Source organism: Typopeltis vanoorti, chromosome 8 (assembly GCF_054136105.1).
Source record: "Typopeltis vanoorti isolate ZY-2024b chromosome 8, IOZ_Tvanoo_1.0, whole genome shotgun sequence".
NCBI lineage: Eukaryota > Metazoa > Arthropoda > Arachnida > Uropygi > Thelyphonidae > Typopeltis > Typopeltis vanoorti.
The window spans coordinates 38,645,023-38,660,306 of NC_143556.1; the positions used below are offsets into that span (position 1 = coordinate 38,645,023).

Consider the following 15,284-nt stretch of genomic DNA (forward strand, 5'->3'; position numbering starts at 1 on the left):
CTGTCGGTGGATCCAAGCGTAAGTGACCACTTGGTAGTGCCACACCAAGGCAACTCGATGCAAAGGTGGAGCAAGATCCCTCACTATTCTTGATATTGTCTCATAATGTAAAAACACACAGCTCCTAGGAGATGTAGTACTGCTTTACATTATGAGGAGAGGTCACTACCCAGACCGGTTTCAACCATTTTTGAGGTCTCATCAGTGAGTAGCTAGACCTAGATGATATCAAAGTTCTTAAAGTTCTTAAAAGAACTGGGCGATGGACTGAGTTCTTGACTCTTTATCCCGTCATCTGAATGAAGAAAATCTGTGTGGATGGAGTGTTATTGAGCTAAAAAGCTCTAGTCATGGCTGGTTAACGGCAATAGCCGAGCCTCAGTTAAAACTTCATTGGCTACAGCATTGCCATTTGTTACCCTGGAAGTCCTAAAAAGGACTTTTCATAATCCTCTCATGATATGATATCAAAGTTTAAGTCAAAAGAACTTACATACCTTCGCTATACGAATGCCAGAAAGGTGTGCCATTATATTATATTATAATATATTATAACTAAGATGAAAAGCCAAACGGCTATTTTTTCTGGCGAGGTTGATAAGTAAAGGGGATAAAAATCCCTTATTGTTTTTCAGCCAGTATGTGAAACTCTAAGATCAAAAACTACGATCTTAGTTTCACATACTAGATCTAAACGTTTCATGCCGACGAACTGTCGGCGGATCCAAGCGTAAGTGACCACTTGGTAGTGCCGCAGTTCGTCGGCATGAAACGTTTAGATCGTATTCGATCTTAGAGTTTCGCATACTGGCTGAAAAACAATAAGGGATTTTTATCCCCTTTACTTAGTTATAGATTTATTTAAAATTTCCAATATTAATATTCATTTGCTATACGAAGATTACGTCATGTTAAAATCGTTCCATAAAAATATTGACACAAAAGAACTCAAAAATATCACAGATATTTCAATGAAATTTTTAAATGCACACGATGTACCTGATATTGAAAAAATTATTAATTTTGCTTTTGCTTTGCCTCACTCAAATGCAATGAGTGAGCGAGTATTTAGCTTAATGTTCAACTCTCGGAAAAAGGATAGGAACAGATTAGACCTAAAAACTGTTGAGGGAGAATTATTGGTGAAAACCAATTACAATATGTCATGCAAAGAATTTAATGCAGTTGTATTAAAAAATGAAAAATTGCTAAAAGAAATTCGCTCGAATAAAAAATATTGTTAGGTAAATACTTGTCTTTTGACAAACTAAATCAGGTTTACTGAATTTATATTGTAAATGACTATGCAAAGCATATCATGAGAATATCTCTAAAAGTTTACATTAGTGTTCATAACTACCCAAATAAAATATTTAAATTTTGTTTAAAGACTTGCTATGAATTTGACTAATTGTATCAAAATTTGACCAACTCTGTGTTTCATGCATTTGTATATTGTGAAAATCTACAAATATTGAAATAAAATAATCTTATTATAATTGTTTGTTCTTTATGTTTGATAGTACGATTATCCTCAAGCCCAATAATGAATACCCCAAAACCTTATCGTGAATACCCCAAATCGTTACCACGAATACCCCAAAATTTACATATGATACCCCCAAACCAAATTTTTAATCTGGTCACCCTATTTTAGTACCACAGTACAATGATTATATCCAGTCTAGCTACCACAAAAGCACTATTGTACAAATCTATATTGATATAATTAACGGAAAAAAAAAAACACTTTTCATAACACCCTTCAAATACACTGCTACTTCTCATTGTCATGACCACATTAGTGAGATGATTTTGTCACGTAACATTATCATTGAATATCTGTCTTTCTTTCATTGGGCCGAAATATGAAAAATAACATTGTGTTACAATCTGATGTTGTCACTTATTATTATTATGCATGTCTTCTGCTTTTTATTATTATTATTATTATTATTATTATTATTTCGGGCGACTCCAGGAGTCCTTAGATTCATCGAGGGAGGCCCTAAACATCATGTCCACACAACTATGTGATTACATTCTCACAGTATCTATCATACCTTGCCTTGAACTCGTTAACCGTCATAGCACCCACAACAGACTCTGGCAGCTTATTCCACTCATTTACCACTCTAAAAGTAAAGAACCCAGCTCTAACACCCCTGCTAACCACACTCTTGCCCAGCTTCCATAGGTGTCCCCTAGTTCTCCCACCACCAGTCCTGATCTCAAAAATATCCTCTGAATTAATCCTATAGAATCCCTTTAGCAATTTGAATGTCTCAATCATATCTCCCCTACTCCGCCTATCAACCAGTTTCTGCAACCCACAAATCTTCAACCTGTTCTCATATGGTTCATTCCATAGACCTGTTATCATCTTAGTCATTCGCCTCTGGATCCTCTCCACCTCCTCTCCATCAAGAAGGAACCGAGGTGACCAAATCTGGGCACAGTAGTCGAGATGAGGTCTTATCAAGGCTCAGTACAGAGGTACAATAACTTGCTTGTCTCTGCTCGTCAAGGTATTTTTCAACAACCAAGTAAGTTGATGAGCTGATTTAGCTACTTTTGCAATGTGCCCCCTAAACTTCATCTCTCTATCCACCAACACTCCCAAGTCCCTGGCCTCATCAATCTCTTGGAGTACAGTTCCACCAATGTGGTATACTGCTGCTAATCTTTTCACCCCAAAATGCATAACCTTACATTTTGTCACATTAAATTGACATCCATTCTCCTTAGCCCAGAACTCCAATCTATCTAAGTCATCCTGCAAGACTTTGACATCTTCTGCATTCACTATTGCCCTACCCAACTTTGCATCATCAGCGAACAAATGAATTGTTCCACTTAGATCCTTCCCTATATCATTAATGAACAGATTAAACAGCAGTGGTCCAAGAACAGAACCCTGCGGCACACCACTAGTCACAGGCTTTTGGACTCTACTCCTGAATAAACTACTCTTTGATATCTCTCCATCAACCAACCACCTATCCATCTCACCAACCCTATATCCATTCCCATATGTTGTAGTTTACGGATTAGTATTCCATGTGGTATCCTGTCAAACGCCTTTGCCAGGTCCAGCAGTATCACTGTAAACCCATTTCCCTTATCCAGTTCAGCCGTCACCTTGTTATAAAACTTGAGCAAGTTACTGAAGCATAATCTACCCTTCACAAAGCCATGCTGTCCCCTGTACAGTATCTCGTTTTCATCAATCCATTCCTGTATTTTTCCCTTGACTACTTTCTCCAAGACCTTGACAACGACTCCTGATATGCTGATCGGTCGGTAATTTGCAACCGTAGTCTTGGATTCTCCTTTATGCAGTGAAACTATTTTCCCCTCTTTCCACACCTTTGGGACTAAACCAGACCTGAGACTCAGATTAAACAACATGGTCAAGGGCACTGATAATTCCTTAACCGATTCATGCAAGACCCGTGCCGGTATACCATCAAATCCCACAGATGTGTTCACATTAAGGTTCTGTAATAGACTAGTCACCTCCACTTCATTCATCACTATTCCCGTATAAACTAATGGTTCCTTCATTTTTTCAATGTCACCACCTGGATGATATGCTTTTGCAAAGTGCGCGCTCAGTAACTCCACTATATCGACTGATTCAGTGACCTCCTTACCATCGTCATTCCTTAAAATCATTTTGCCGTGTACAGTTTTTTTCTTGCTTGCAGCATATTGAAAGAACTGTTTGGGATTCTCTTTTGCTTGCAAAGCTAGTTTCCTTTCATAATCCGCCTTTGCTTTTTTTACCACACTCGTTACCTTTCTGGCCTGCGCTTTATACCATTCGTGTGCCTGCAGGTCACCCCTTTCTTTATATTCCCTCCACAGTTGTTTCTTTTTTTGCGGCTCAAGCTTAATGGTGTTATTCATCCATTTAACCCCTACTTGTTTTACTATTCGGACCCTAGGTATACAATCAGCCATAACCTCCTGTAAATGCTCCTTGACCACTTCCCATGCTCTATCGACGTCCGGCCCTTGCAGTTGTACATGCCATGGCACTGATCCTAGCAATCTCCTAAGCTTGTCATACTTGCCAGCACGGGAATTCCACATATACCCTGTCTTAATCGAAAATTCCACACCTTTAGCCACCTCCCAGGTCAAGACCTTATGATCACTCTCACCAATAGGTGGCAACATGGTCATATTCATTACAGTCAAATTCTCAGATGCTATTACCAGGTCAAGCACTCTCACACCCCTAGTATTTTCAATTACATGCTGTCTCAGATAGTTATCCCTTAATAATTGAATAAAATCCTTTTCCTTCCTCACATGTGTCCTCTCCTCCTTCCAATCAATGTTACCATAGTTGAATTCCCCCATAATAATTACCCTCCTTCCACTCATTTCATCAATTTCCCTATGCATACTATCTCCACCATCTATTCCATCACCTGGTCTATAGCAGCACCCAACTGTATATTTTATTCTGCCAGTCTCAATCTCACACCAAATAGCCTCAAATGAGCTCCTTTCACTATCCTGCGATACAACTTCAATTCTCCTTGACTGCAGTTCATCAGCTATCATCAATAATACCCCTCCCCCCATTTTATTCTCTCTGTCCCTCCTAAACACACTATAACCTACACATTCTATCCCACTAACTATATCATCTTCCGTCAGCCATGTTTCACTAATGCCAATAACCTGTGGCCAGGAAGAGGCAATCAAGGCCAAAAATTCTTCCTTCTTGTTCCTAATACTCCTGGCATTAGTATACATGAAATGCAGTAATCCCTTAGTCCCACCCCTATATTGATGTGTTATTCTAAATGATCCATTCCCATTTTTTGTCCTTAGTGCTGGCTCGGGTACATTATATACATTCTTACACTCATCTGTCTCACTTATGTCTGCATATCCACTTTCCATGAGCTTCAAAATCTCACTTGAATCTATACTGTAAGAGCCACTTACCAACTGGCACATTGATATCATATCTCCCTATTGATATAATTTCAAATCTCACTTGAATCTATACTGTAAGAGCCATACCAACTAGCACAATGATATCATATCTCCTCTCCTACATCTATTTCTCTGTTTCTGAAACCATATTTTCTCAAGTTGTCCTCATACGCAGAATTCCACATAGTCCTGTCATCTTGGGTACCTTCATATGGATCTTTTCAACTCTCTCTCTCTCTCTCTCTCTCTGTCTTCGTAAAACCCTAGTGATTATATCTGTGGCCCTGTCAAATCTTATCAACAGGGAAATTTAATTTTTTATTCCTAAAGTTGGTGTTCTCTTCAGCACTGCAACTATTTGATGTGACTTAACCACCTTAGCAATATAACTCATAAACTTTAACTCCCTGTCTACCACCACCACCACCATCCCAAGGTCTTTGACTTCAATTAATATCATATTCTGCTTGCAATGTCCTCAGTCCTAAAAGCATAACCTTACATTCTCATCATGATAAGAGGAATCTTTATATGGGATTTTTCAATTGAAGGTGAGTTAGCCATCTTATACAGATGTGGTGTTTTGTGCAGATGATTATGATGGTGGTGGTGGTGGTGGTAATGGCATTCTGTGTAGTTGGTGGATTAAGTGGTTGAAATGGGGATTGCTAGAGAAGAGTGCCTTCCCTTGATGAGTCCCTTAGAGGTGTCATGAAATAACAATAATAATAATACATTTGGTAACCTGAACTGATATTTTGTCATTTACCATATAACCAATCTGTTCAAGTGTCCTTGAAGGGATTCTGTATCTGCTATATTGCTCATTGCTCTCTCCAACATAGCATCATCAGCAAATGATTGGGTATCACCTTCCATACATGCTATCTATCCGTGTTGCAAAAGTATTCTGAATACCTATATTTAGAGTTTGTCTAACTCTTGTTGGTCAAATCTTGTTAAATGTCTTTGCAAAATCTAGCAGTATTATGTATATATCTGTCTTCATTATTCAACTGAGCACGAGCATCTTGCTTTAGCAGTCTACTTTTAGCAAATTTATGCTGTCCTCAATATATGATATCAAAGTGTTATTTACTAACTTCTGAATGCAGACCCTTAACACTATACTCTCTCTCCAGAGATAAGATATTGATTGGTTGCATGAGTTCCAGTTAAATCCTTGTATAATTGAATAATCTTGTTCTCTTTCTACTTGTTAGGATTCTTCAGTGTGGTGAGACTGATTAGGACTCTCTATCGATTGTGTTGAACAAACAGATCAAGAACAATACTAATTCCTTTGCCATCACCTGTGCCAGTAACTCATCCAATCCCATCACTGTGTTCATATCAGCTCTTGCAATAGCTTTCATTTCTCTAAATAATCTACATCTATCCTTTCATCCAGTTTCCTCTCGGTATCCAGACAGCTAAGTGATGGACTGCATACGAGGATGGTCTGAAAAGTTCTCGACCATAGATGGCAAGACTATCGGCAACATTTTTTTTCCAAGTTGGTACATCTGTCATAAGCATCCATATGAAATTACAAGTCATTCTATCAAGTAATTTGTATTATACAGCTATCTGAAGCAAAAGTGTTGTCTGTATCCCTTGAAATGAAAAAAATGAGTATCGTGTGGTATAAAATTCTTTGTAAAAGAAGGTTTAATGTCAAAAGGAATTCATTTGAAGTTCATAAAAGTTTATGGGCACTCTTCTCCTTCATTTTCAACAATTAAGAAATGGGCTGCAGAGTTTAAACATGGCCGTACAAGCCTTGAAGATGATCCATATGAAGGATGTCCAAAAAGTGTAACAACATCAGAAATCATTGATCAAGTGCATGACATGGTAATAGATGACCGGCGAGTCAAAGTGCATGAAATTGCTGAGACTATAGGCATTTCAAAAGAACACGTAGGATATATTTGGCATGAAGAATTGCATATAAAAAAACTTTGCACAAGATGGGTGCTGCACTTGCTCACAGCAGATCGAAAACACACTCACATGAAAATCTCTGAACAGTGCTTGGAGCGCTTTAACAAGAATAAAACTGATTTTGTGCATAGATTTATTACTATGGATGAGACTTGTATTCACCATTACACATAAGAATCCAAGCAGCAGTCAAAACCATGGACAGAAGCCGGTTGTTCAGTGCCAAAGTAGGCAAAGTCGGTTCCATCAGCAGGAAAGGTCATGTCATCGGTGTTTTGGGATGCCAAAGTCATTTTGTTTATTAATTATCTTGAAAAGGGTAAAACAATAACTGGGAAATATTATTCTGATCTTTTAAAGAGACTAGATGAAAAAATTCGTGAGAAAAGACTCGGTTTGCAGAAGAAAAAATCAGCTTTCATCAGGACAATGCACCTGCCCACAAAGATGTTTTGGCAATGGGAAAATTAAGGGATCTGCACTGTGAATTATTCAAACATCCACCCTATTCCCTAGATTTGGTTCCCTCTGACTTCAATCGCTACCCAAAACTAAAACTCTTCCTCGTTGGTCAACATTTTCTTTCGAATCAAGAGGTTGCAGCTGTAGAGGGGGGGGGGGATATTTTGCAGATCTTACTGAGAACCACTACAGGGACGGGATAATGTCGCTGGAGCATCACTGGAATAAATGTATTAGTATTTGGGAGTTTATGTTGAAAAAAAAAATAATTTTGATATTATAAATTCATTTTTTCATTGTTAGGCCGAGAACTTTTCAGACCACCTTTGTACAACACTAAAATAATCACTCAACAACTCAGCTTTTATGCATCTCTTGCTGCATAAAAAGAAAGTGATAAAAATAAATGTGATTTATTCTCCAAAGTCTGGATATACAATCAGATATAGCTTGCTTCACCCTTTGACTACTTTCTATGAATTACTGATTTCTCTGCAGTGCAGTTTCTCATGTCAGGACACACACTGCTAACCTAAAGAAGCCAGATAAGAAAAAGGATTGCAGCTTTTGAGATGTGTGTTATAGAAAGCTGTTGAGGATATCATAATACTGAAAGGCATACAAATGAATGGGTGTTAGAAAAGATCAGTAGAACTGTAAGGCTCCTTAAGGATATCGACAGAAGAAAGTTAAAATACTTTGGCCACAATGAAAGGATGGAAGGAGGACTTCTCAGAAGAGTAATAAAAGGTAAATTCCTGGAAAAAGAGGAAGGGCAGATCATCAATACATGAATGGATGGTGTGTGTGTGTGTGTGTGTGTGGAATGACTGATCTTCAGAGAGTTGAAGCCTCCAGAAAAGCTTACAACAGGACCACACGACAAGGATGGGTGTGGCACATCATCAAGTATCAGAGTGACAATAAAGCATCTGTGGATGTACAGTGAATGGATGGATAGATGGATACTATTTCAAGCTGCCCTCTCAGTTTATCATGATCATATAGTTCTACGTATACCACTTCTTAATTGAAGCCCTCACATGGTCTGGTCTGTCACTTCCTAAATAAGGGAGGAATAACCTTATAATTCTTATTAATTACTATTTTCTCATTACCTTTCCTGTTAACCTTACCAAATCACTTAATTATCATTCACCACAATTGATTTCACAGTTTACTTACATTCAAGTATTATGAATTTTCTCCTATATAGCCTCTCAATTTTTATCATAATTAAACTACTAGTTTCTTCATTATGTTCTTCAAATTCTGAACTTCACATTTCAAAGCCCCCCCCCCACTCTAATTTCCAGTAGATAAAACGGTTGTAATCTTCAATTTGATTACTCTCCAAAATCAATATTAATGCTTTTATTTCAAATGTCATTCAAAAAATAATGAGATATTTCAAGCTAGCTGTATATTGAAAGAATCAAAAACTTTCATATTATTAATACAACAAGAAAAACAGAAATAAAGAGCCAAAATTCACATATCTGTTGACTGTTACTCCAAAATGATATTTCATACAGGTATATGCAATGCATGCAAATTTATATAAAGTGTTTGCAAATTCATTCAGGTGAACAGATAAATTAATGAATGATCAAATTATACTTCAGTAACTGAAGAGGGAAAATAAATTATTAACTTACCAAAAATGAACAGAAAAAGATGAAACTAACAAAATATGCATATGCTAGGTTACTTCCACAGTCAGTTGGTCCTTTGCTGGAACGAGGATCACAAGCTTTACCTTTGACACAAGATAACATAATGGATTGCCATGATTCACCAGTTGCACACCTATATGTTTAATTTGAAAAAAAAAAAAAAAAAAAGAAAAAAAATAGATATATATAGAAAGTGATCACTTTTGTATGAAGGATGTATTGCTAAAAGTGAAACAGCACATGCTGGATACATGCAGAACCATGCACATGCCAAGCTAAGATGCAGCAAAGAATGTGAGATATTTAATCGCATGCTGATTAATGTACATCGATAAAAATATTTGAATTCAATTAGGAAACAACTTATAGTGGTTATTGAAAAAAAAAAAAAAACATTGTTGTGATTTACTATCTAATGTTTCTATTAAACTGATATTGGTGTAGGAATGGTGCAAAGATTGATGTTTAGTGTAATTTAATAAAAAAAAAAAAAAGGTATAAATATGACAAAATAAGTTATTGTCTTTCCTTGAAGAGAGAATGTTGTATCATTGGCAGGGAAGTAGAAAGATGTGAAATCAATCAATTGAAAAAACAGGATTATTTATTTATTTACTGGAATTAGCTAGTGATGCTTAATGAAGATTTAAATTTATTCAAAAATTATTCAGAGATTTAAAGGATCTATGTTTTTGTTAAGGTGCAGAATAATCAAATATATTTATTTAAAACTTCTGCCACCATGCTTAAGAATGAACTGCAATAAACAGCATTCTGGGAATCTAGTAATTTATTTATTTATTTATTTTAGATTTCAGGTTTCATTATATTTCAAACAAAATAAAATTTTTGTTAATATATCTTAATAATTAATTCAAATGAGAGAATATATAATGGAAAATAGGGTGTTTCGAAAGGATGTATGCAACTTTGCAGGAGAACAGAGAATAACTTGGAAGACATACAAAAGCTGAATGAGTGTCATAATGTAGTGAAACACATAAATTTTTGGTCATGTAACTTTATTACCAAATGACAACACTAGATGGTGTGGTATGTCACACCATGAAAATGGCAACTTTTGATGGTGTAGAGCAAGCACGTTGTGTGTTTTGGTTTGAGAAAATGAAGTCTGCAAAACAAGTTCAGAGGAATTTCCACATGCAATGCGGCAAAGAATCTCCTAGTAGGTGCACAATCTATACATGGCACAAGAATTTTGTGGAAATAAGCTGCTCTGTGTGTCATCCAAGGTCAACAGCAAAGTTGCATGCTGCTGAAGCTGTTGTGGGAAAATTTCCAGAGAAGCCCTGGAAAGTCAACCAGACTGGTGTCTCATCATATTGGAATTCCACATGTGACTATCTGGTGTGTTTTATGACAGCATCTACATTTAAGGCCCTACAAATTTACCCTCATACAACATTAAAAAGAAAGACGATAAGAAGATATGCCAGGATTTCTGTATTGAAATGATCAGTAGGATAGAACAATATGAGGACTTTTTGGTAGCACACTTTTCATGTAGGTGGGCAAGTCAACACTCACAACTGCAGAATTTGGGAAAGCGAAAATCCACATGCCATCATTGAACATGTTTGCAGCACCCCATTTTTCACACCATAAGCAAAAAGAAAGTGTATGGACCCTTTTTTTTTTTTTTTTTTAGTCTGTTACTGTTGGTGTGTATCTGGACATGCTACAAGGGTAGCTAATACCACAATTAGATGATGACGATGACGATGACCATGATGGACACTTACATTTCCAGCAAGACAGAGCATCTTATCAGTACCTGACAGACTTAAGGATGCACCTCGACACCCATTTTCCAGGCACATGGATTGGAAGAGGGTGCCTGTAGCATGCCCCCCCCCCCCATTCTTACTGTTAGATTTTTTTCTTGTGGGACTTTGCAAAAGATTGAGTGTTTGCCTACCAGCCAATTTGGATGAGTTGCATTCCAGAATTACTGCCGCCATTGCCGAAGTTATGCTAGATATGCTCTGTCGCATGTGGCAGGATACTGATTACAGATGGGACATCTGTAGAATTACTAGAAGCAGTCATATTGAACTTTAACTGTCTTTGCTGGAACTTCAAGTGTTACACTACATTTGCACGTTAATCAAAATTGTTCATCTATCGCTATTTACCTTCTATTGCCATTCAAAGTTGTATACCCCCTTTTGATACATCCTGTATTTTTAAATTCTTCTCGCTCTCTCTCTCTTTCTGCAATCAGAAAACAAAGGAAACCAATCAAGTGAATATTTAATGAAAAATTGCAAATCACACAAATTGGAAGGCTCATGCTGATTCAAAATATTGTACTAAACAAAATTCCCTATCAATTTCCTTTATAAGATTCCATATAAAATATCCCATGGTAAAAAAATAATACTTTAAGAAATAGTATGATTCTGCAGAGTCCTTTGCAAGACAAAGAGTGAGTTTGAATGATTGTAGAAATGCTAAGTGAATGTAAGAGCTGAGAAGAGAAAGAAAGGAAGGAAAACTAATGGGAGGTAAAGAAAAAGTAGTATATAAGTATATAAGCAAGAGAAAGATAGTAAGAAGAAAGTTTTATGGTGACACCATGATAACAGGTATAAATAATGAGTATAGCTAATTCTTGTCTTCCTGGTGCAAAATTAGTAATGCCAATGAAGCTGTCAGGATGCAAATTACTATTATTATTATTGTTATTATTATTACACCCTCCATGGAGTCAGCTGACTCACTGTGGTAGGTTCAGTCAACTGGCAACATATTTAGAGCCTCTGTGGCTCAGTTAGTATAGATGAAGCCCTTTTGTCAGAAAGACCTGGGTTCGATTCCCATCCATGATGGGAGGAACCTTTATCTGGTCTCTTTTGACTTAAGATGAGTTACCTGGTCTCATACAGCGGTAGAGTGTTTTTTCATCCGGAAACACGGGTTTTTCATCTCTCAGAACAGGCAAACCGGACCATGAACACACGGATCTACAGTCATAAAATACATACTTAATCCCTCATTAGGAGGGCTCAATCAGTCCTCAGGGATGGTGGAGGAAAGGGGGAGAATCCCACACAAATAAAAAACAACATATTTATCATACTAAATCTTAAAACCCTTTACACTCCTTGCATCAACAATATATTCTGCAATAAATTCCATTCACCGACAATTCTCCATGGAAAAAATCTACTCCTCATAACCCTTTTCACTATACTCTCATAACATCCAGGGATGTTATGTAAGAGTATTATTCCCCATGATTATTCCCTTCCTGCCTTCTACTCTTTTCATAATCCTTTCTGGATTAATCCAATAAAATCCCTTCACTAAGTTAAATGTCTCTGTCATAACACCGTTTTTTGACTCCTATCCATGATACTTTGCAGTCCTCATCCTTTCAACCTCTATATCGATAGCCAACATTCCAAAGCTCTGTTATTGTCTTAGACTCGTATCTGGACCCTTTCCAATGTTTTCCTCATCACAACCAAAACATGTGACAAATCTGAGCATAACAGTCCAAGTGTGGTCTCACCAGTGCTTTATACAGTGGCACAGCCACTTCCTTATCCCTACATGTTAGTGGTCTTCTTATCATATCAGTGTGCTATCAATATGCTCTCTCTAAACTTCAGTCTACAGTCACCCATGACTCCCAGATCTTGAATATAATCCACTTCCTGCATTACAGTGCCATCAATACTTAGTACACAGTCTTATATTTCTGCACTCCAAAATGTAACACATTTATTAATATTAAAATTATAGTCCCAACCATTTGTCCAAGCCAAAAGTCTATTCAAATCTTTTTGAAGGGAATTAACATCAGTAGTGTTTACTTATAATTCTTCCCAACTTTGCATTATCAGCAAACAACTGAAGATTCCCAGTTAATCGACATGATATATCATATAAAAACAAGTTAAACAGCAGGGATATGCTACTGGTTATTATCCCCCCTTTATTTGAGACATCATCTTTTATACTTATCATCAGGTAATCTATCAAAAGCTTTTGTAAAGTCCAAGAATATCACCTATATGATTCTCCCTTACCTAACCCACTTGTTACCTTATCGTCACATGCAAGTAAATTACTAAAACAATACCTACCCTTTACAAATTGGTGTTGACAATCATAAAGAATCCTAACCAATCATTCTAAATACTTGATCTATAACTGCAGTTATACACTCTGGTCTATGATTGAAAAATTCTGTCCTAGAACTATACTTGTGGAGTGGTACTATTTTAATTTTGCCTTCTTTCTATTCCTTAGGGAACTTATCCACTGAAAGACTTTCATTAAATAACCAAGTCAAGGGCATAGCTAACTGTTCTGCACACTTCTTAAAAATACATGGTGATATATCATTCATTCCCACAGTCTTATTAACATCTAACCCAATCAACTTGATACATATGTGATTCTTTCACTTCCAATTCTCCTAATACTTGACATTCCTTCTGCATATTGCAGCACAGTATCATTTACACCAGTATGATACAAATTGATGAAGTGCTAATTTAATAATTTCACTATATCATTGCAGTGGTCACTCTGCTGCCATGACTATCCACCAGCATCAAACTGCCATAATTATTCTTCCTTTTGCTTGCCATATAGCAGAAGAATCTCTTGATGTAAGTTTGGACTGGGCAGCCAATCTTTTCTTTCTTTCTTTACCATGCTGATCAACTTCTTAGCCTGCAAATGCTCCTCATGGATCTGATCGATTGCCACCAACCCTCTTGTACCTCTTCCATAGCATTTTCTTTTCCAACACAGCCAATTTGATTTCATGGTTCGTCCATTTCACTCTTATTCTATTTACTTGCTTAACTCTTGGTATGCAGTTATACATTGCTTGTGTCAGATACTGCCTAATGAATTCCCATGCATTGTCAACATCTTTTTTCTGGACAGCTCATCTTCCTATAATCACCCACTTATAATTCCACATATAATCTTTTTTTTTTGGTAGTAACCTTTTCTTGTTTCGCCAGTTCCTAAACAAGTACCTCATGATCACTCTCTTACCAACTCTCTTCCTATATACTGAAAAGGACAGGTTACCATTGGGCATGCAGGATACTAAGGTGTCTAGAAAGGCTAACCTATTATTAGTTTCTTTTTCCATGGTAAACTGGATTCTATGGTGAAGATTATTGAAGTGAGAGAGCAAAGAATCTAATGTGTCTTGACCATGAAGCCAAATGGAGAACATATCATTAACATATCATACGCGTGGATAGGCTTATGTGTTCGTCAGACATGTTGTAATAGGTTTCACGGTATAATAAGAACACAGATGGTTAAGAAAATAACTATTTATTAACTTAAAAGCTAATATTTCGCCTGTGTGTGTGTGCTCTGAAGATGTTGGATATAATACCAGCGAAATATTAGCTTTTAAGTTAATAAATAGTTATTTTCTTAACCATCAGTGTTCTTATTATACCATGAAACCTATTACATCATTAACATATCATAACCAGACAAGTTTGAGAGGGACTGAGTCAAAAGCTTGTTTTCAAAAATATTCCATTAAAAAAATTGGCAAGGGGTGGGCAAGAGGGGAGAATCCACAAAACTCTATCTGTTTATAAATTTTGTGCTTCCAAGAGAAAGATCCAAAATGAAAAGCAAAGGAAAGCAGATCAGTAATATCAGGAGGGAAAACTTTTTTTATAAGCGATAAGGTATAATTTAAGGAAATACTGATGAACAGTGAAGTGATATCAAAGCTAACTAAAATATCTGTATTATTTAGCATTAAATATCTTTGGTAATCCATATATCTGGGAGGGGAGGGGGAGACAGAGACAAGATTTGAAGGGTTTGAGTTTTTTATTATTATTTTTTTTTAATTTCAGGAGGCTAGGAAGAAACATTTATGAGCAGACTCTTCATTTTTTTGATCTGAGATTTGGTAGTATCGTAATCTAAAGGTCAGTAGGCAGAGCAATCTCTGAGAATACTGTCCATTTTTCTGTTGTATGCACTAGTATTAAGAATAACAGTAGCATTCCCCTTATCAGCTCTGGTGACTACTATATTGCTATCTTTGCCATAGTTTCTTGAGGACACTGAATTGACGAGAATATAGATTTCTTTTAGGAGGTAAAGATTGAGAAAAAAATGCTGGCCATGTCAAGCCTAATGTTGTTAGCTATATATCCAGAGCTAAGTTATGGATACCACATTCAATTTCCTCCAATATATCTTCACCAATTG

The 15,284-nt window shown here is 36.6% G+C and overlaps 1 protein-coding gene across 1 annotated transcript in view; it reads right to left on the reverse strand.

Moving 5' to 3' along the window:
- The window catches only part of LOC150103937 (voltage-dependent calcium channel type A subunit alpha-1-like), a 1,762,795-nt gene that overhangs the window by 546,536 nt on the left and 1,200,975 nt on the right, over positions 1–15,284 (reverse strand). Inside the window, exon 32 of the mRNA XM_090397103.1 lies at positions 9,027–9,177. Coding sequence (XP_090253229.1) covers positions 9,027–9,177 — 151 coding nt within the window. The remainder of the gene's footprint in view (positions 1–9,026; positions 9,178–15,284) is intronic.